The sequence below is a fragment of the Dermacentor silvarum genome, chromosome 8 (assembly GCF_013339745.2).
Source record: "Dermacentor silvarum isolate Dsil-2018 chromosome 8, BIME_Dsil_1.4, whole genome shotgun sequence".
NCBI lineage: Eukaryota > Metazoa > Arthropoda > Arachnida > Ixodida > Ixodidae > Dermacentor > Dermacentor silvarum.
The window spans coordinates 8,146,995-8,169,363 of NC_051161.1; the positions used below are offsets into that span (position 1 = coordinate 8,146,995).

The 22,369-nt window shown below is 46.7% G+C and overlaps 1 protein-coding gene across 1 annotated transcript in view; it reads right to left on the bottom strand.

Moving 5' to 3' along the window:
• LOC119460586 (structural maintenance of chromosomes flexible hinge domain-containing protein 1) overlaps positions 1–22,369 on the bottom strand; it is a 229,955-nt gene that overhangs the window by 32,305 nt on the left and 175,281 nt on the right. Inside the window, exons 38-40 of the mRNA XM_037721595.2 lie at positions 13,501–13,653; positions 6,576–6,699; positions 3,640–3,759 (exon numbers count right to left, since the gene is read on the bottom strand). Coding sequence (XP_037577523.1) covers positions 3,640–3,759; positions 6,576–6,699; positions 13,501–13,653 — 397 coding nt within the window. The remainder of the gene's footprint in view (positions 1–3,639; positions 3,760–6,575; positions 6,700–13,500; positions 13,654–22,369) is intronic.

Genomic DNA, 22,369 nt, shown 5'->3' on the forward strand with positions numbered 1-22,369 from the left:
ACTGCATAGCTCAATGCGTGCTGAAGGTCGTGACAGTCTTACTTTTTTTTCTTCGCAACGCAAATTTTTTAGATAGTCATTTTTCCAGGGTTCGTACACAATATTTGGCTGGAAATTCAAGGACATTTCAAGGATTTCAAGGATGCAAAAAGGCAGAATTCAAGGAGTGTTAGCGTAATTTTATTTCCTCAGATGACTTAGGAAAGGAGCCCTATTTTCGCATTAATTCTTTCAAGAGCTGTTATCTCCGCTTCTTTTTCTTTGGCTCTTCGACGGAAACTCCGTCGCCTTTCGCCTTTCTGGTGGCTCTTCAAGGCAGATTCCCCCATCGTTGCAATGTCGACCGTCTTCTGACATAATGCGCACATTGCTCGATAAGGATCGCTTGGTTCCGGTCTCACCCAGTGACGATAGTCCGTATGTTGCAGCCACGCAGGCTGAAACTTGCACTTCCCGCCTGGCATCTTGTCAAAGTAAACACACAACGCAAACGCGAAATTCACTGAAATGGCGCGCACGAGGCCGACAAACGGCCCGACTATAGTACCTAAAAGACACATACTAGTGTGCCGAGAGCGGGTGTCGCGGTAGCACCGAGTGTGATGCCTGCCGCCGCCGGCCGCTTGGTGCGCTGCACTTCGAGACTGTGCCGGACCATGCTGAGACATGGGCGGACTTCAGGCAAGACACGAGGCGAGTCTCCCCATTTGCCCGGCGATCTGCCTCTTATGTTCTTGTCCCAATCCGCAATACGTTCGGGGTCTGCGGACGCGCTGGGTAATGAGATGAGCCGTTTCTTTCCGCGTCTCTGGCAAATCGCGGTTTCGCGACCTGTTCAAAGTTTCTTTAGACAGACGAGTGCACACATAGATGCAAAAAAACCCACTCACAATAAGAAAAGACTGCAACGAAAGCGGCAGCAAGGCGAGAAATGAACTAAGCATTGCAATCGACGCGTAGCAATCAACGCATCGCAAACGAACGCGAGTCGAACACCGCAGGATTTAGCATGGTGCCGACAGGCATCGCCGTCTGGTGGCCCGCGGCATATTAGCTGCCAGACGACGTAGGGGCTGCGAGATTTAAAACCGAAACTTCCTGATGTTGCCCTTTAGTCAACACAGCTTGTTTTCATGGGCATTCGTAAGCGAAAGGGCCTTAAATATCAGCATGACTTGCGGAGGTACATCGTTAATTTCCTCTAGCGGAACAAATCCCACGGGATTTTCAAGGATTACAAGGAGCCCACGGGTATTCAAGTAGTTTCAAGGGCCCTTGAACTTATACTGTCAATATCAAGGATATTCAAGGATTTCAAGGGGCTGTGCGAACCCTGTTTTTCAAGTTACCTTCGCACCAAGCACATTTTCGGGGTGAACGAATAGCCACGCCATAAATTTATAAAAAGTCAAAATAAAAATGCGAGACTGTCTCGACCTGCACTGTAGTCCAAGGAACGTGACAAAAAAAAAAAAAAAAAACTATCAAAATAGGCTAAACGGTAACGAAGAAATCAGCTCCAGAAACTGAGCAGAAAGGCGAAAAAACAGTTTTGAGAAAACGGCTCTCTCAAAGTTGCACCTTCTCTTCAGTTCTCTAAAACGCACCAAAGTTGTAATCTTTGATGTGCTTTGTGACGTGGGGCTTCTTGGACATGTGGCCTCTGGTCTGCTGAGCCTTCGTTCCGCCTTTTTCATGTTTGTATGGTGTTCTTTACTGCTGCTCTACAAAGAGCATGGTGCCTGGGTTTCAAACCAAGTGAGGTGCAGAACTATGTGGGCATAACTATACAGTAGTTCTAGCGTTGTATCTGCAGACTGCCTCATTGATAGCAGCCTCTAGTGCAGTCAGTGAGGCATTGTTTTCTTTTGGTAGAATCGACCATGTTACTGAATGAAGGTTCTCAGCAGCCTTCTGAATCATCTTCCATTGACAATGGCTATCGAGGTTAGGAGAACCACTGATCGATAGGCAGCAATGCAGCTGCTAGGTGCTTTCCAGCCTGTACTTTTGTATGATGCCTCACTTCTGCAGCCAGGTGTCTGTGCCAGCCCAAGTGGCCTAGTGAACAGAGCTCATGATGAGGTTCTCTTTATGAAGGGGTGGTATAATAGGTATTATTACTAGATATCGTGGCATTACGATAACAGAGCCGGCGCGCGATGTGCTAAGTCGCGCAGTCCGAGATGCCGATGCGCGAAATGCCTGGTCGCAGGTCCAAACGCTCGGTAAGCTTAATCGCGCAGTCCGAGGTGCCGACGCGCAAAATGCTTAGCCGCGGGTCTGAGGAATAGACGCTCGAGGTGTCGACACTCCATGAGCGATGTGCCGACACGCGAAATGCCTAGCCGCGGGCTCGAGGAGTCGACGATCGAGGTGCCGACGCGCGAAGTGCCTAGTCGCAGGTCCGAGGAGTAGACACTCGATGAGTGATGTGCCGACACGCGAAATGCCTAGCCGCGGGCTCGAGGAGTCGATCCTCGATTAGCTTAGTCGCACAGGCCGAGGTGCCGACGCGCGAAATGCCTAGCTGCGGGCTCGAGGAGTCGACGCTCGCGGTGCCGATGCGCGAATTGCGTAGCCGCGGGTCCTAGGAGTCGACACTTGTTGAGCGATGTGCCGACGCGCGAAATGCGTAGCCGCGGGTCCGAGGAGTCGACACTTGTTGAGCGATGTGCCGACGCGCGAAATGCGTAGCCGCGGGCTCGAGGAGTCGACGCTCGATTTGCTTAGTCGCGCAGTCAGAGACGCCAACGCACGAAATGCTTAGTCAAGGATCCGAGAAGTCCGCGCGCGATGTGCTTCATCGCCGAGTCGGAGACGCCTACGCGCGAGAGGCCTAGCCGCGTGTCCGAGCATTCCGTGCCCGAAGCTCGGTCGCGAAGACCGCGTCACCGATGCTCGGAATGCTTAGCCGCGGGTCTGAGACGTCCACAAAAAGCGGGATCGGCCAAGCAGTAGCACAAAAAGCGGGATCGGCCACGCGTAGCGTAGCGCCCGCTTTAACACTCGTCGAGATAACGGAAACTTCCGGAGCTCGCGAGGAGACCGCAACAAGCGGAGCAGACGACGCCAACACGGAGCGAGCACCGGACCAATGGCGAACCGCGCTGGAGTCACGTGGCGGGCGCGGCCAATCGGTGGCTCCGGCACGACCTTCAATCATTTGCTTTTTGTGTGCTTGTTTTTGTATGGAGGAGATAGCTGAAGCGGCAGATTTGAAGATGGAGAAATGCGCTTTCCAACGAGACCAAGATGGCGGCGCTCGGCTGCGCCTTTCCGGAGATATCGTGGCTTGAAAAACGCCGTTTTTTCGCGATTTCCGCGCAATTTTTCGGCACCTTGGCTGATACAAGAATTTTTTTAGAGCACTTCTACTTGGTTTTCAGTTATGATATTTCGGAATCAGATAGAATAAGAGTTACAGAAACTGAAAATGTGATTTTCAAAAAATCGATTTTTTAGCCATTTTTCGCGATGCGAAAGCCGCATCCCCCCATCAGATAGAATAAGAGTTACAGAAACTGAAAATGTGATTTTCAAAAAATCTATTCTTTAGCCATTTTTCGCGATGCGAAAGCCGCGTCCCCCCTTAATGCATGCAACAGGTCTTAAAAAATAGCAGTAAAAGCACACTACCTTCAAGTTCAATGTAGATGTTCTCAGTTGTCTGGAAAAGGTCCTCAAAAGTCTGCAGCTGCTTCAGCAGCTCTGTCCTCTTCTTGGTCAATTTCACCATCTCTTCTTGCTTTGATGCATCTGGAAGAAGTGAAGATGGAACAGAGGTTGCGAAAACATGTGCAAGTTAATGTTTGTACACCAATCAATTATGAAAAAGCAATGTAGCGGAAAAAATTTAAGCATTTTTCGAATACTTCTTAAGCCTTGCAAATATCCAAGTGGTACAGTCGAACCTCAATACAGAAAAAAACTCATTATAAACTCATTATTTCAGTCTTGCAGACCAAGAGATATCCACTCCTTAACCAGGATTCTTAATTACAGTGTATGCTCGCTACACTGTACCTGCATACAACAGACTATCGGGTATAATGGACCATATTTCAACCTTAGTTTGCTCGACCTATTTTATTATTGCAACGAAGTTCGCTTTTAGCAAACCGCGCTACAACGAACTATCGGCTACAGCGGACGAAATTAGAGGCAATTGTTTTCAAAATCGGGCATATAAAGCGTACTTTTCCCATGTCGACACGGACTGACAACAGACTTGCGAGGGCCAGCCAACAACCGTGGCTCAATCTCGCGCGTGCGAAGGAGCGAAGCGAGGCATAAACGTGCTGTCTCTTTCGCACGTGAGGTACGGGGAGGAGGCGAAGGTGAAAGGGGGGGGGGGGTTCGACTCCAGCGGCTGCTGCTTACAACGCGGTCGTGCAGGTGCCGTATCTTGAAAGCGATCTCATCTTGAAAGGACAAAGTGTACTCAGTGCCGGTAGTTTCATATGCGCTGTGCTTTAGACGTTTAGTTCGCGTTGAAGCGAGAGACAGCACGAAGGTCTATTCGCTCGCTGCTGCTGCCGTGCTTCCTGAGTGCAGCGTTATAGCTGTCTACTAACTTTCTATCACAATCAATGCTTCGCCTTTCAAGCGGAACAGCATTTTTTATGATGCACTTCCAGACTAGAATAAGGCTAGTTTAGGACTAAACTAAGACAGGTGGTAACAAGAGTTCTGAAAGCTCCTTAAGTTTTGAGGTTATTCCTTGGTTGATATTCAGAAGTTCTTCTGTCTTGCTTTCTTGCCGTTTTCCTAAGGCTTTTTGACTTCCTAATGTATGCGACGTCACCTGTCTCTTCTGCTTTCAATGCCAAGTTAATCTGCTGAAGCAGTCAGATCAGCAACTCTTGCTTCAAGTTTTGACCCAATAATTCCATTTTAAATGCAAATGCATCTCTTGCACTGACCTTGGAATTCTTCAGAATTTGTTCAGCTGCATGACCGATGTCAACTTTCTCAAGTGCAGTGTGATTGTTCACGTCTTCAATGTTGATTTCAACAGGCCTGTAATCTTAGTAATAGCCAGCCAGCCGGCCGCGGTCATTTGAAGCGTGCGGACACCGCCATCGCAAGCATTGATTCCGAGTTCTGGTGCCTCTACCAGCGATTAGTAAACGTCTGAAGATGAGGACCATTCCAACTTGGCAAGAAATATAACCGCTTACGGTTATGAGCCTTCCGCATCAAGCGACAAAGAAGAGCAGGCGGCCGTGGAAGTGCCGGTCAGCTTTCACCCTGAAGATTTCGCTCTGCACCAGACACTTGTGCAACAATTATTTGTCATTTCCTCAGTAAACTTGCTTTTTCAAGAGCGCACGCCGGCGAGGCAGCTGCGAGGTACTTCAGCACTGCGTGGATGACTGAATAGTAGTTTATGCCGCCGGCGTGAGCATCTGCTGTGAGGTATCAGTACCTCCGAGACTCTCATGCCCACTTCGCCAGCCGACTGACAGATAGCTTTCTGCTTTTAGCCAGTGGACAAGCAGAGCTGTGTGTGTGTCTGATCTCGTGAGTTGCGCTCGCTAGCCTTGTATTGTTTTACTATGCTTTGCCAACATTTTTAAAGACATTACTTCCTTCGTTCCCAGCCTCGGGCATCTAACCCCAGCCTCGCCCTCACACTGCTCAAGAAGGCTGCAAGTGAACGAAAACAGTACTGACATCCTTTCGCCTCCTGTTTTCCAACGTGGCTCGCTGATCATTTCTGCCTTGCGTTTTCGTGAGAAGACCAATAGCACAGCGTCAGGCTTTAAGCATTTGAGCCATTTGAGCGGCATGCCGAGAAGCACAGCCGGGTCGGTCACATAATCATCGTCAACGAAGTGGTCCGCACAAATAATGTCATTTTTTAGAGGTCTCCAGGCTGTGCGTGATGGCTGACAGGCAGGTATCCAAAGTTTACGCACCTTCTCGTCTCTGGGAAACGTGTGCGACGGCGTGTCACGACCGACGATGCTGTTATCACAGCAATGTCTGGGCATTTCCTTCCGCCGCGACGAACGCGTCAATATCGAGCAACTGGGGAAGACGCATGTAAGACGCACCAACTGCGTGGAGCGCCGACGAGGATAATGTTTCGGACGGACCACGTGCGAAGATCGCCGAAAGGGGTTAAACAAACGCTGCAAGGGACCGACACCCCCGGAAACACTGCGACGGCTGTGGCCGACCTTGGCAGCGTGCGCGGGTGGGTGTTATGACGTCAAATTTCAGCTTCTGCACTTGGAGGCAAGGTGAAACAAAAAATCGCAAAAAATAAGATGTTTCTTGTTCTTTTTTTCAAAGCAGCTTGTCGTATTCGTCATTTTCAACAGTTCAACTTTTGTTCCGACGCCAAAAAACACCCGCCAACTTTTGTGTCCATATCCCTTTAAAAACCAGTTGGCGATTATGACTACTAAATAGCTGTCCTGAACTTTTACTATTTTTACTGACGGTGACACACCAAACACAGGGCACTGCTCCAATTCATCGTACACACAGAGTTGATTGTCCTGACTAAAACAATTCCTACTAAGGCTGTGTTACAGAGTGTCTTGTTCTGTGTGAATACTTGCCATTGTAGAAGAGGAAAGGCACTTCATAATTGGGAAGGGCCGTCTTGTTGTGCAACTTGGGTGTAAATCGCAGAATGTACTGGAAGCCATCTACTCCCTCAGTGTTCTCTTGGATCTGCAAGTTCTATGAGCAAAGAAAACCAACCATAAAGACTCGTTATACAATGAAATCTCAATATAACGAACCTCACGGGACGGCCAAAAATAATTCGTTCTCTTGAAATGTAGCCAAAACACGCCAAATTGGCATCAGAAAATAAATTTAACAAAAGGATTTGCTTACATTTGCAAACAGTACATCCACGAACACATTTACCGTATTTACACGATTGTAAGTCGACTCGAATGTAGGTCGACCCCCCCCCCCCCCCCCCAAAATTGCATGTCTCAAAAAAAAAAAAAAAAAGGGGGGGGGGGGGGGGAGAAAAACCACGCAACTGCATTTCACTCAAGAGAAATTTATTGATGGGGTTGCTAAGACTACTCATCGTCACTAGAGTTGACCTCACTGGTACTGCTGCCATCATAGCTGCTGTGGTCCCACAGCACGTCGTCATCAAGTGTGAGTCCACACTTCGCGAATGACCGCACCCCGACATCGCGCGGTACAGCCGCCCACGCAGAGAGGACCCACCCACACACAGTAGCCAGGAAGGCCAAATTTCCGCGCGCTGAAGCCGCCACTGCCGCACCACACATTCACTGACTCCAGACTTGCGTCCCGCTGCGCAGTTGTTAGCTTCCTCGCCATGGAGGATAGCAGCCCATTTGAACGCTACTGAGAACGAGCGCCGAAAGTTCTTGGCACTCATGACAGGCGCGACAATTCAGCACAATAGAAGTGACAGATGCGCGCGGCCGTCGAAAACAATCGTATCTCAAAGAAAAGCTCTTCCGCCAACTACTAATGGGCGTCTTGCGCTGGAGTTTGAGGTATAGTAGCGGCGCCTGGCGGCGGCGAAAAACGTCATCTGGGTAGTACCAGCTTGGATAGTATTGAGCCCTGGCTGTGGCGAAGCACGTTTCTAGCCCGCGTTTTGCGTCGATTCGCACTTTTTTCTGCCCTGTTTCGAGTGCGAAAAGGCTCGTCACTTCTCACAGACTATGGCGACCAGGCTGCGAGCTGGCCGCAGCCTATAGTTTTACGAAAACGGACTCTCCGTGTGCCGTGGGACGTAATGCTGGAAGCAGAAGACATCGGCGACGCCGATCCGGAGAGACCTAGCTCAGCCTCGAAAAAGCGTCACCGTCGTTCCAGCTGCGTCGTGGGCTGCCATGAACAATAAGGCCTGAATCCCAACATCAGATTCTACCGTTTTCCTTCAAGGCCTCACGCTGCGGAGCGTCGGGCGCGCTGGATAACTGCAGTTCGTCGCGCTGGGTAAGCGAAATGGAAGACCGACATAGCAGCAGGCATGGCTGGTGATTCACGATTCGAGACCCGGCCACAGCGACAATTAACAATTCGACCGGTGCGAAGTGGTGAAGTGACCAGGTGTGTGCAAATGACCAGAAATGGTCGGGCTCATTCGGTGACAATTCACTACCCCACTACGAGCAGCACAGGTTAGAGAGTGGAATGTGCTCATCCTTGACCTCAAGCCAGCACGTTGAGGCAGCACAGCAAGGTAGTATTGATTACATCACATTGATGTTCGAGCGCTGTCATTAAAAGCTACATCAAGCGAGCAGTGCACGAGCGCGCGCTGCAGCGCGATTCCCACGTACGTACGTTACTGCGAGCTTATATTCATTGCATCAGTTATTTATCAATTGCTAGACAGATGGCCGCTACTACAGCGCAGGTATAACTACTTGTCTAGCGGCATGCAGTCAACAAAGATTGCAGGAGACCCGCCGTTTCGCGGCATGTCGAAAGACCGCTGCCGTCGCGGCGCGTACGATCGTGCGCTCGAGCAGTTCGTACACCGCGGCATGCTGAAAGACTGCTGCCGTCGCGGCGCGTACCGTCGTGCGCTCGAGCAGTTTCGTACACATGTCTGCTTATCGCTGCTGTGAATTCATTTACAGAAAGAATTTCCTCGCGTTTGTGCGCCTGAATCTAGCAGCGTTCAAACCTTACCTGAAGTTCAATTTCGCACGTGCGTGACTCGCTTCACTTGCGATCGACACCGCGCGAAAACTTCGCTGCTTATTTCTTGAACGGCGTACACGTATTCGGCGTTGCATAATTTCTTGCCTTTACGCAGCATGCAACCCATGGAAAAATCTTCGGCGCCCGATATTCGTTGCAAGCCGTGGTACAACACAACCGAAAGTGGCGGGTCCGTATTGTAAACGTGCTTCCCGAAGCAGACGACCGAGCTTGGTACTACCCAGTTTCGGATTGAGGGCGCTTTTTAGCACCATTTTTGCAGCGCCCCCTGGGCAACGCAAGAGCCCCATACCCCCCCCCCCCCCAACGGCGGCTCTTCCGCCAGCTACCAATACCCCCCTAACGGCGGCTCTTCTGCCAGCTACCAATACCCCCAAACGGCGGCTCTTCTGCCAGCTACCAATACCCCCAAACGGCGGCTCTTCCATGATCGATGCCCCCACAAGAGCCGTGCGCTCGCGGTGCACGCAATCAAAACGTATGCAATACGGTAAATTAATACGCTACGCTTCTATATTAGCCATAAAAACGTAGGTGCAAAGTTGTAACCACGCCATAGCGCCCCTGATTTCTCGTTTCTCTTGCCATTACTAGCGGTACACGGTTCAGTTTCGATTCTAAGTCGACCCCCCAACTTTGGATTGCCAAATTTGAAAAAATGGGTCGACCTACAATAGTGTAAATACGGTATGCCAATGACAAAGAGGTCACACAATAAATAAGAACTTGTGTTTAAAGTGAAGTCTTCATTGCATGGTGCGAGCACAACTCGTACAGACCTCATATTTGCTAACGCTACATGAATGTGCGCCCAGCTATATGTTCACGTGCCATACAGACAGTGAGACACCACAGTCCCGAGCATGTTCCATCTGCAGTAGGATGAAATGCAATGCTGAAGGCTGACAGTGATCATGACCTAGTAATTCTTGCGCATGCACTGACTGTCACACATGAATCATGCAGCCGTTTGTTACTACAGAGTGTAGATAACATGCCTCAAAGCATTGCATCCCCTACACATAAACTCACCGATACTGCCGGTGGCAGTGAGTGCACAGCGAGCACATTGTTGGCATATCTGATATCTGTTTATGCTGAGACACTTACATCAATTGTCACCAAACATTAATAAAGCACAGAAACACAGCGCCCAAAGCACTCACAAATTTGTTCGCTTTCCTTGTGTTCTGCACAAACTTGATAATCAATCTCGGGTTTAGATGGCATTTTCGCTAGATTCTTTTTTTTTTTTGTTCCCCCTACATCTTTCAAGATTATCAAAATTGTAAACAATGCAATGGGTGCTATCTGGCGGTACTCGCAGTGCCAACAGTGTCGGTTTGTGTAGTTACCCCTATGTGTAGTTTCTATTTCTGTGGGCCGCCATTACTGCAGGCAATGGCGATAGCGCTGGCACTACTAATGCAAGAAAAGCATAGAATTTCACACACCCTATTGAAATATTTATCATTTTGAAATTCGTAGTACTGGAATATTTTTACATTAAAGCAATAGGAATAGGACTGGTAATTTTTCAAATGTTTATTAACCTGAAAAAGTTGTTGCTATGAAGCTCATAGTAATGAGATTACACCGTGCAGCCTGCACAGTGATAAGAACACACCAGCGAGATTCATAATACTGGAATTTTGGCATCCACATAAATATGACGATAGGCTCATGTGATCAGGCAAACTGACAAGGCCACTGCAAGTCTCCGATACACTAGAGCACTGCACGGGCTCGGGCTTACCCGAAAGCCCGGGCCCGGCCCGGCCCGTGGGCCGGGCCGGGCCGGGTAGAGGAGTTTTTTCACGGGCTCGGGCCGGGCTCGGGCACGGCGTGTGCTTTTTGACCCGGGCCCGGGCCGGGCTCGGGTTTTTTGACGCGGGCCGGGCTCGGGTTTTCTGCGAGTTATTTTCGGGCTTCTCAACTCTAAAAAACATTTATTTTTCGGTCTCGGGCCAGGTTCGGGCCGGTTTCGAGTCGGGCTCGGGCTTAAGGTAAAGGGGTGGCGGGCCGGGCCGGGCGGGTAACGTAGAATATTTCCGGGCCCGGGCCGGGCCCGGGTCTCGCCATAAATGTTTTGATCGGGCTCGGGCGGGCCGCCCAATGTAAAAACGGGCCCGGGCCGCAAAAATCGGCCCGTGCAGTGCTCTACGATACACACTACACACAACTAATTACTTCTTGCACAAACACGTGCAGTAGTCTTTACTCTTCAGGAGAATTCGGGAGAGTTGGCAGCTATGTCCCTGAAGCCAACCCATCAAGAAAAATACACTTTAAAGGCCAACTGCAATGAAGTTCTGGGCTGCATAAAAAGTCTAGTTTTAGATGGTGTAGATACAGAGCAGCCTCTGTGCAAAATATGAAATTTTGAAATACGAGCAGATGCAGCAAGATAACTTGCAAAAATAGGTATTTTCTGAAACTGGAGAAGAAAAGACGCAGTTTCACCCAAAAAGTGAAGCATCTATTGCTATAGCAAATTAAAAGACAGCTATACGAAGTAAGGATACTAGTTTTATCGGCCGCATAAACTTGAAAACATTCACTTATTAAGTTAACAAGCACGGTGTCACGCGCGCACAAGTAAACATTAACACATCTCACTCGATGATCGCAGAAACGTGCTGTCAGTTCTGCTGGAGTGAGCAAGCGCAACAGCAGCAGCGAGTGAATTGACCTCCGTGCTGTCTCTCATTCCAACGCGAACTAAAGATGGAAAGCACAGCACATATAAAGCTACCAGCACTTCGCATACTTTGTCCACGTTGCAGATCGCTTGCAAAATACAGTGCCTGCGCCGTAAACAGCAGCCACCAGAGCACAATCCCCCCCCCCCCGGTGCCTCACAAATGACAGAAGATGGCACGTTTCCACCCCGCCTTTCTCCCTCACACGCACAAGTTTGAGCCGTGATTATCGGCTGACCCTTGGAAACTTTCACTTGCACGTACAGCGTACAGTGCGCGGAGATGGCAGAAATGCGCTTGGGGTGTCCATATACAGTGTAGACCGCTTATAATGTAAGTCGCCAGAGTCGCGAATATCCGCACTATAAGCGCTACCACACTACAACCAAAGCAACTATTTCAAGGCCCGCTCATATGCAAAACATGTACACCGAGCCGCCACGCGTGTGTGACAGTCGAGGAATGCGGCTAGAACGTTTGCATTCAATTTACAGTTGAATAATTCGAACCAAATCCCGCGGCGGCGCCTCCGACCGGCATTGCTCTGGCACCGCCATAGAGTAAAAGCTTAGGAGAGACCCCTCAATGTCGCGTGCAAACAAAAAAAAAAAAAAGAAAGAAAGAAAGAAAAACACAGCGGAAATTTCACCCTCTCTCAAATGGCAAGGTCGCCAATTCTGCGTTGCGCCGGAACATGCGTGTACGTGCCGACGTCTCAGCCACGCTACTGTAGCCACGCGCAGAAAATGGCAGTGAACCCTTCTTTCTCCTTTATGCTTCCTCTACTTTCTAGTCACGTGTTGAGCTTGTACGCGGTGGCTACGGCGCAGAGGAAAGCAGCGGCGCTGTCCTAGGCCGGCCAACGAAACGGCTCATGCCGGCAAACGCCTGCCCGCTTTCCGATAACGGCAGAAAACGAAACTTCAAGGAGCTGGCACCGGGCCGGCTGGAGTGGCAGCGCCTGGACAGCAGCAGGCGTGCACGGTGACAGTCGAAAGTGAGGGAGCTACGAGGGAAGGCGAGGGGAGCCACCGAAGTGGCGGAGTTGCCGAGGCAAAACCCGCTTCCCTGTCACCCACCTCCCTCACATTCCACGGTCTCCGTGTGCGCCCTTCGCCGTGCCGTACTGGCGCCGCCCGCTCCCTGAAGTTTCGTTTACTGCTGTTATCGTGAAGCGAGCATTGGCCGGCGTTGGCAGTTTCGTGGCCCTCGCTCGCTATGCGCGCCGTGATATTTCACGACGCGCACTCAATATTCTGGTTTCAGCCTCACTGACTGTTCGTTCGCACCACGTGCCCTTCTCCTCCACTTCGTCTCTCTTTCTTCCTCGAGCACTCCTAGGGTCGCCCGTTTGAGGGGAGCGTTCGCCGTCTCCGCTGACTTCCGTACTCCCAGGCAGCCGCACTGTAACCGGTATTTCGTTTTCTGCAACTGCACTATAAGCGAAGCGTGTATACATGGAGTGCTATGGGAAACTTAACGGGAGTCTGAAAAGACCGCACTATATCCGGCCCTGCACTATAAGCGGTTACGTTATGAGTGGTCTATACTGTAATTGCCATCACAATATCCCAAAAAATAAAATAAAATAAAAAACATTTAAAAAACACCACCACTGCTGCTTGCTGAAAGTGACACATGACCCGGAATGATGAGAACAAGCGCGGCTCCTCGGCATAATTTTGAAAATGAAGCGGCGACAGCGGCGGCTGCCTACGGTATGCTGAAAAAATTCTGGTGGCTACGTGCTGGGAGTTCCACGTCACATTCAGTAACCACCATTTGCACCATGGCTTAGGTCCTATTTAAGGGCTGCTAATAAGCAAACTAGACATTTCATTGCAGTTGGCCTTTAAACTGGCTCACAGTTGCCCATTCAACCCTTGAAAGTGTGGTGGTCTGGCTGCTTATGTAGCGTGACTGGCCAAGAATATGTTCATGTTCCCAAATCATGGCAACCCTTCTGGACAAAATGTTTGCGCACATGTCACAACGATAATCAAATTCTCTAATAAAATGCTAACTGTAGAAGAGCTAATCTAGACTTTGTTTAAATCTTGACTATTTATTTGTACACGCATGAAAAGAAGCTACCAGGCTTGCTTACTTGCACCACTGCACACCCTTTGCTGATAGGCACTTGGTACTGGTTCACATTTCCTTCAAAGTATGGGACTTCTTTCACAGACGGGTCAGGAGAGATCACCTGTAGCGTCAGCACGCCAGTCACATTCATGGCTGTATTGTTGCCAAATCGGTCCTAAAGAGGAAGCACCAGTCAGTCAGCCATTCAAAAAGGATGCCACACATAGCACTTAGAGGAAAAAAGTGACATAGAGCTTCTGCTAGCCAGGCTCAGCAAGCACAAGAAACTTCAATCTTATCAATAAAAGCATCTCATACACAAATTTGAGCTCATTTGACATTAAAAAGTGACATAGAGCTTCTGCTAGCCAGGCTCAACAAGCACAAGAAACTTCAATCTTATCAATAAAAGCATCTCATACACAAATTTAAGCTCATTTGACATTAATTAAAGTAAAGAGCGCAAAAACAAACACACCACGAGAGAAAAGGAGTGGACACGGCACAAGCGCTATTGTCAACCGTTTATTCCACAATATCGTCACGAAATAAATATCCATGATAAGCGGATATGCAGATGCATTAACGGAAAAATAAAAAAGAAAGCTATGACTTCTGCAACGTCACAGCAACCGCTGCGATTTTTCGTCGAAATTGTGCCTAGAGCTATTTCGCAGTCTGTGTTGGAAAATGGCGGCGGTCGCTCAAAGCAACGTTTTATTGATACTTTTTTGTCTATAAATATTGGCTCAACAAGCCTCGAACAAAGCAACTAATTGAGTGGAGCCTTGGATTGCGCAATCGGTACTTAACATCAACACCGACAACAGTGCAGATAAAAACTCGGTCAGATTCGGTTCTGTGATTTCTATGCGTTTGTTGACACGCTACGTTGCTAACCACGCGACGCTTTTTTTTTAGGTTGGCTTCGGGTGCTGATAGTACATACTTTTTCGTGATTTTTCGTTATTCACACGCGCTGCAAGTTGGTAATACAACGAGGTGTCCCTCACGGGAAGGCATGGCCTTCGGATGTCGTCCCAATTTTCTGGTTGTAGAGACAACTCGCGATATACAAAAACGCCAGTTTTAATTAAAATTAAATTATGGGGTTTTACGTGCCAAAACCAGTTCTGATTATGAGGCACGCCGTAGTGGGGGACTCCGGAAATTTGGACCACCTGGGGTTCTTTAACGTGCACCTAAATCTAAGTACACGGGTGTTTTCGCATTTCGCCCCCATCGAAATGCGGCCGCCGTGGCCGGGATTCAATCCCGCGACCTCGTGCTCAGCAGCCCAACACCATAGCCACTGAGCAACCACGGCGGGTCGCCAGTTTTAGCACGGTATGCTTTTACTGAAGGAACAATTTAAAGAATATGCGTCTACGAACAAATGCTATGGTCAATACGTCACGCTACACGCGACCATTCAGTTGCAGTCCGTTAGTTTGGGCTTTCATGCGCATTTTCCCCAATGAATTATCTCATTTCTAGGTTCAGTTACTTCCGCTGTGAGACGCGACTGCTTATCAAGCTTGCAAAGCGAACGTGCAAACTATATATCGTAATGAATGTTCTACAATAGCATATTTAACACTTTGAATGGGAATAAACAGTATTGTCAATTTGTTTTCGAAGCAATATTTAAACAGTTTTTTTTTTTCTCATTTTTCTGATGTATAATTTTTCTCCCGGAAAAAAAAACAATAAACCATCAATATGTTGCAGACTTTGTATCCTTACTGCATCTGTATTAACCCTCACATTAAAAGGTAATTGCATATTTTGCTTACTTCAGTGCATCGAATTAATTTTGTTGATGCCGGTTTTAACATATCGCAGTATTCTAAGAAACTACTTCGCCATAAACATCCTTGCCTTTTCTTGCTTCTCTGTCTCTACTTCCTGTAAAACACATGCAACAATGCGAAAAGCAGGCAAACACCTTTTTTTTATATGTAGTAGATAACACAGTAAACAAAACAGATAAAAATTGTGCAGTGAAGTCAGCCGGTTGCATTCCTTCCTGTTAATAATAGCATGTTTTCAAGTGTGGGTGGTTCTTGCATGTCCACAGCTCATAAAGTGTGCAGACTCATCACGAGGCATAGGTCTATTTATATCCATATGGATATCCATATCCTATCATTATTCAGTCGAGCTTGCTCAGAGTCATATTCACCAAAATTCGACTTATCCGAGCTTGCTCCGACTCATATTCGGCAAAATTCTCAGACTCATGGTTAGTTCGAAGTCTCAGTGAGCCGATATTTGAGTGAGTTCACCGTGCTATGTATACATTACATTATGTGACCTGTGCAGTGAAAAAGCAAACATTGCATATGAGTACGTGTTGCATCGGGTGAAATAAGGACAACTGTACACACTGCAGTTAGTTTTCTAGAGTTTAACTGATCGTTGCGTGAAAGCTTCGCCTCATGTCGATTCAAGCAAGTGGATTGGATCTACGTCATATTTTTTGCCAATCCTGCTGGCTGTCCTGGCCATTACTGGGTGGCCACATTTTGTACATTTCAACACAAAGTTGAATAAATGACTGTGGCGCAATATATTAAAAAAAGATGCTTGCATCACTGCACGTATAACAATCAGAACATGATACAAACACATGCACATAAGATGCACACAAATGATGAATACATAAACAGACGGAATCAGTTAGCCACCACCTAGTGAAAAAAAAAGAAAGAGCACAGGCCAATGCTGCAATGGGACTACGTATAACCATTCCCCTTGCCAGGTGCATGGGCTATCACACACACAACCTAGCAGTTACCTCGATGTAGCAGCTATGGACGCTTTTGCATTTGCAGCTGGCCACTCAACCACTCAAGTGTGTTCAGTGTGTACTTGTACTTAGGCACACTTTTTATTGTCTATATCTCAAAAAATTAATGTGGCTTCTCAAAATTTTGAGAATGTTTGGATTCTGAGGCTTGTAAAGGTAAATATTTTTATTCCATTCTCGTTCAGGGTGAAAGCTTATACAAAAGCTTAGAGATAATGTCAGTGCCCCTCACTTTCCCTCGGAACATAAGTAGTCTGTTATTGAGTCTCGCAGCTTTTCAACAACAAGAAAGGGAATCAGCTTCCCCTGTTTTCAGCATTGGGTTAACGCAGGCAATTCAGGGAGGCATACCAGATTAGATTGTACTTTAACGATTTCTTTGCATTTTCTTATTTTGGTCAAATATACTAGTTTTAAATAGCTCCAGTTAGCATGCTCTAACATTCGTCTAATATAGCTTAAGTACATGACTAGCTTAACAGACTGGGATGCTGGCTTTCATTTCCAGTAAAGGAACCATATTGCCTGCTCCAGTTGCATATCTTTTTGGTTATCTGGGGTTTTCAGCCTCACTTTTGAGATGATGTGCTCAAGCAGGTAGAAGCACACGTATGCTATCAGCGGATAGTTTCGATAGCTTCTTACTTTACACTTGCCACTATGAATACAAAATTTTAGCGTTTAAATTTGTTAAACAAACAAACAAACGATTTTGACAAACAAACGTACTCCTAACAAGGTATTTTAATGTTAGCCGTGGGGCTACGCGGCTGCGCTACGGACTGCAGCATATTAGCTTAAGCTTCTTGATACAGATTCACAGCACACTAAGAGCGCAAGAAACAGGACGAGAAAATAGACTATGCTCATGTCTGTCAGAATGATATGATACTACGTACACAAGTACGTAGTATCATGCGTAGTATCAGAAGTCATGCAGCTCCTAAAGAAATGTGGTGTCGGCTTTTACGCTTTTCGAAATACTCAGAGAGCACTTGTATGAATAATTACAGCACACGCGCCGCGACGGACGAACCAGGCTGGCGCTAAGACTAACGTTCACAACACAAATTCCATTGCACGTTCAGTAACTACACACAGATCATTTGCAGCTTCCTTCAGGGGCAGACGTGAGCTTTTGGGTTGGTGCTTGCTGCTAAGTTTGGTGCAAGAATATTGCTAGGAGCAGGAACCGCTTATGCACAATCACGAGCAATATAAACACATCCTTTTTTCAGAAGCTGACGTTAAGCATGGGTAGCGCAAGGGTCTCTGTGTTGACATGACGACTTCGCTGCAGCCGAATTCCGAATACTGCATATGCGATGACAACAGCTATAGGGGCTTGTTGATAGGCCCTCTTGTAATTTGTTGTACCGCGAAGAACGACACGGGCATAAAACACACACGATACAGCACACAGCGCTGAATGACCACCTGCGAACAGCTGTTTACGTCCGCCATTTCTCCTCGTATTGAACTTCATAAACCACTGTTGCGCACTCCAAAACAAATTAAACTTTGAAGCGTTTTTAAATTACATAACGCACATATTATTTGGTCCTAATAAAGAGAGGTCAATTATATTAAAATGTGCACATCTTTTTCTTCACATGAAAGGAATTATGCGGCATGTGCGACAAAACCTGGCAGCAAGCAACCCTGGGCGTCACACCAGTCGCATTGTTGAAATCGCAGTCATGCGAATGAGCCCTCAAAAAATTGCATTGCGACGCGTGCGACCGCACCGATTTTTTTCGCTCCAGTCGCAACATGTGAAACGGCCTTTTTACTCGCACATAAAGCATACGGCATACAAGCATATGGCGCGCGGGGACGATGTTATCGCCCTTGGACTTTATACGGAACATCGTGCGGCAGCCACGACGGCAGACATGCGCCTGAAGTGGAAATATCTGGCGCTCATATGCTTCCGCGTGACCCGCGTTCACCGAGTGAAATGTCCCTGTAATTTTTTTTTTATTCGCGTACCGAACGAACAGCTGCGTCTTATACACCGATGCGACTTATATACGTCTATTTCTGGAAAAACTGCCGTTCTGACGGGGGGGTCTTCTACAAAGGTGCAAGTAGTAGACCGGAAAACACGGTACTTATTCTTGGCTTTTCAAAGTGCCATCGATCGTTCCAACTAAACTCAGGGAAACAAAGAGTAGTTCGGCATTCGCACTACACTCGACAACCTCACAAAGGCAACTGAAGCCTAGCGCACTCACGGTCATATAACGACTTATTGCTCAAAACGCTCGACCCAGCTTGAGACGAGCCAATCCGGAAAATCCAATATGGCAGCGCCCGTCGGCTGCAGGTGCTCGTGTTCGTGGTGGTGCCGGCGGCCGCTACCACGATTCATGGTGCATGCTTGTGACGAACTGCTCCCGCGCTGCTTTTTCGCATGGTTATATTACAGGCCGTAAAGAAAAAAAAAAGTGGCGGCCATTTTTCGGGAGATTTGAGGTCGCGTCCGTACAATCGGGAGATGCGAGAAAAATTCGGGAGGATCTCGGACAATTCGGGAGAGTTGGCAGGTATGGTGGTGCGTGTTTTTCTAACTCTTTCCCCTTTTACTCTTTCCCTACCAAGGGGAAAATAGGTGTTTTTTGTATGTTATGGCAGATGTTCTTTTCTGAAGGAACTAATGCACTATATATTTAATGTAATACATAAACAGAAAGCAAAATCAATGCACTTTTCACGCATAAAAGTTTTATTAACGAGATGTATGTCATAAAAAACATAAATTGTTAAAATCAAGATTGTGCAATAAAATTAAACAAAGTTTGTAAAGACACGCATGTATCTACTAAGAAAAAAAAGTTACGAATATTATGAGATATACAAAATGTATTGCCGTCTATTGGGTACTATCTCCGAAAAAATCTAAATTTTTCATTGAACAGGTATTGTGCTACAAAAATTTAACTGCAAGCACTTCAGTTTGGCATGCCGAGCTGCGGCCGCCGTTGTTCCGGGCTGGTTTGCGTTGTCGTCGCTTTCAGACTCCGACGAAAAGACAGCGAAAACTCCGATGAAAAGACAGCATCCTCTGACTCGCTGCTATTCGATGTATCGATAAGATCAGTTGCAGAGGCAGTGGAATCTTAATATCTGCGATCTTCCGAAGTGCACGCCCCGTTTTCGGAGCTGGACATTTTTGTGTTCTGCTTTGACAATCGCGAAACTTCGGAGCGCGTTTAATAATCACCACCTGGCGGGGAAAAAGCTAACTACCCTACTTGAAAAATTAAAATATAGTTCTCCTTCACATCACAATGCAGTATGTCCGTGAGCGGCGCGGAAGGTCTCGAAAGCGGTGTTTCAAACCATCGATAGAGGGCTAACAATGCCCAATGGGCACGTACGAAAAGAGTTAAGGACGAGACATATTTTAAAAACCCAGAAAGAAAATGGTTATTTTCTATCTAAATGTGCAAAACACATCAAGGATACGCATAATCAACAAAAAGAAAAAAATACTTTCTGGAAATTTTCAGCAATAGGGAGAAAATCCCAGGCAGAAAACTGCAAGTAGGCTTCACCCTAAACCACCTAAGGCTTCATTTTCAATTTGTATCGACAGCTCCAATCTTATGTGAACCATAAGTGTGCATTTATTTTACTTTACATCACATGTGTGACACCAATGCAGCTCGATATCTTGCATTGGCCTCTCTCCTCAGACCTTGCTTTCAAGAGACAGTTGTGTGCCAAACTGCTCCTTCCTCGTCCAGTGTTTCTGCTCTAAACCAAAAAATGACGTGTGTGGCCTGTTATTCAGTGTTGGCTGAAGACATTTAAGCCAAAGACTTCATACTCAATACTGAAACTCGGCAAGAAAAGCTTTTTTTCTGGTACGTTGTCTGTAGGCAACACTTGTCGATAAAGGTTTAATCGTGTCAAGTATGCACCAACTACGCCCTCTGAAAGTCATTTTGAGCTCATTTGCAGTTAACAAGAAATGTCAGCATTAACACAAGGTCATTTTACATCCGGACCCAATTAATTAATACTTTTGATGCACAGTAAAAATTTTCTTCATTCAGCTATCTCAGGATGTTGTTGTTCCGCTCTCGCCGCTTTTCCGAAGGGTGGTTCGGGCCTCTGATTGGGCGGAACGCGCATGCACTCAAGGCGAGCCCCCCGTCTCGTGCGGCCACCGAGGCGGCCATTTTGCTTTTTATTTTTGTTTTGCGTGCGCCGCTGTCTCAATCCTCCGTTGCTCCCGGTTTCTCGTGGTCATCTGCTACGCTCGCGTTCACGCGGCTCAGACACTCTCTTTTTGTCTTCCGCTCGTCTAAAGATCATGTGTTAATCTTACGGAAAGAAATGAAAGTGTCCATAGAACGCACGACTGAAGATGCGATCCTAACCTAACCTGCCCGAACAGCCGGCACGCGCGGAACCACTTGTTGCGTCCAAAGCGGCACATTTAACGTCGCTGTTGATTCTACTCGGCATAACTCTGGCCCATCTGATGTCATCGGATCGTCAGCCAGCGCGTCTACCGACATCCAAGACCACGTTGATATGGCATACTATTCAGTGGGCGAGTCGGCTGAGCGCGCGAGAAATGCGGCGATCTAGAAGGAGTGTCTGGCATCACAGTGCGCAACTGAGCGGAAATTCGAGCTGCTAGTCGCAACGGTTTCTGAAGTCACAAAATGAGCATCTAGACAGTAGTGCTACCAAGGCTGGGCTTTCTAAACAGCACAAGCCAGCAAAGGACCCTGCATATACAGCCCTGGCATGCTGTAGATCAAAGTGTTGTTGAATGAATATAATCAATTTAGGCCATTTATTAAATATTCCATGCGTGCATGCTTTTGACTTGAACATTGTGTAAGTTTATTTGTCTATGGAATGGCTACTTTATTATACAATTTTTTTATTCATTAAGCTTGCAGGCCACTGGAACGGGCACATGAAGTGGTAAATGTAGTTTCTCATGCTGGTTTAGGGTCAGTACATGGCTTTATAACAAGCTTTTCCCAGTTTTCTGGGAAAAGCTTGTTGACTATTTAGTATAGCTTGAAAGCTTGAATGACTATTTAAATGACTATGACTATTTGAATGACAAAAGCTTGAATGACTATTTAGTATAGTCATTCCTGTGAAGAATAGAGCTACAAAATGATGTCATTAATATTGCTGTAGCTGGATTTTAGAAAAAGTTCCAGCTGTCTAAACTTCAAATGCGTTTTTCTCAGTTCGATGTTTTTACACACCGCACTCAGTCTTACGGGGCTTTTTTCTATGATATTGTGGAGTGACAATAACAAGTTTGGTATCAGTGTGTTCGTATTGAAAGCATCATTTTATAAATTACAATCAAAAGTAATATTGAATGAAAATAAGAAAAATATATTCGCAGTCAATGTTGGTCTGCTTTCTTACCTTTAGAATGCTTTCAAAAAAATAAAAATAGCATCACCCCCTAGAGCAAGTCTTTGGCATTAAAGTCATGCACTTACTTTTTGTCTTTAACAAGGAGAAATTGCCAAAAAGCCCCGTAAAAAGTACTCATGAAATTTATTTTCAGACTTTCATACTTTCTGAACTAGAGTAACTATCAACAAACTAATTATAGATTTGAAATCAGCGTGAATAATTGATCTAAGCAGTGCAGTTTAGTTCAGATAAAGCCAAAACTAAAGAAAAAAGTTTTTAGAACCCACATCCCCCCTTAACTTCTAAACACCCATGGACGTCCATGCAATGTGTGCACATCACAAGCTTAGAAAATTGGCGGAAGTAATGCCTACAAATTCTGATCTTGTCAATTTGTCTACATTAAAAAAAAAATTCTGCAAGACTGTTATCGCCTGTCCATTTATTTTACTGCACGTTAGTAAAAAGTATCAGATTTTCGAGAAAGAAATTTCATTGTATGAGTGTTCACTAATTATTGTAACAGCCATACAAGAAATTATTTCAGTTAGCAGGATTACTTCATTACACCATGAAAGGTGCACTAAATTTAATTTATGTTCTGGGGTTTTACGAGCCAAAACCATGATATGATTGTGAGGCATGCCGTTGTGGAGGACTCTGGATTAAT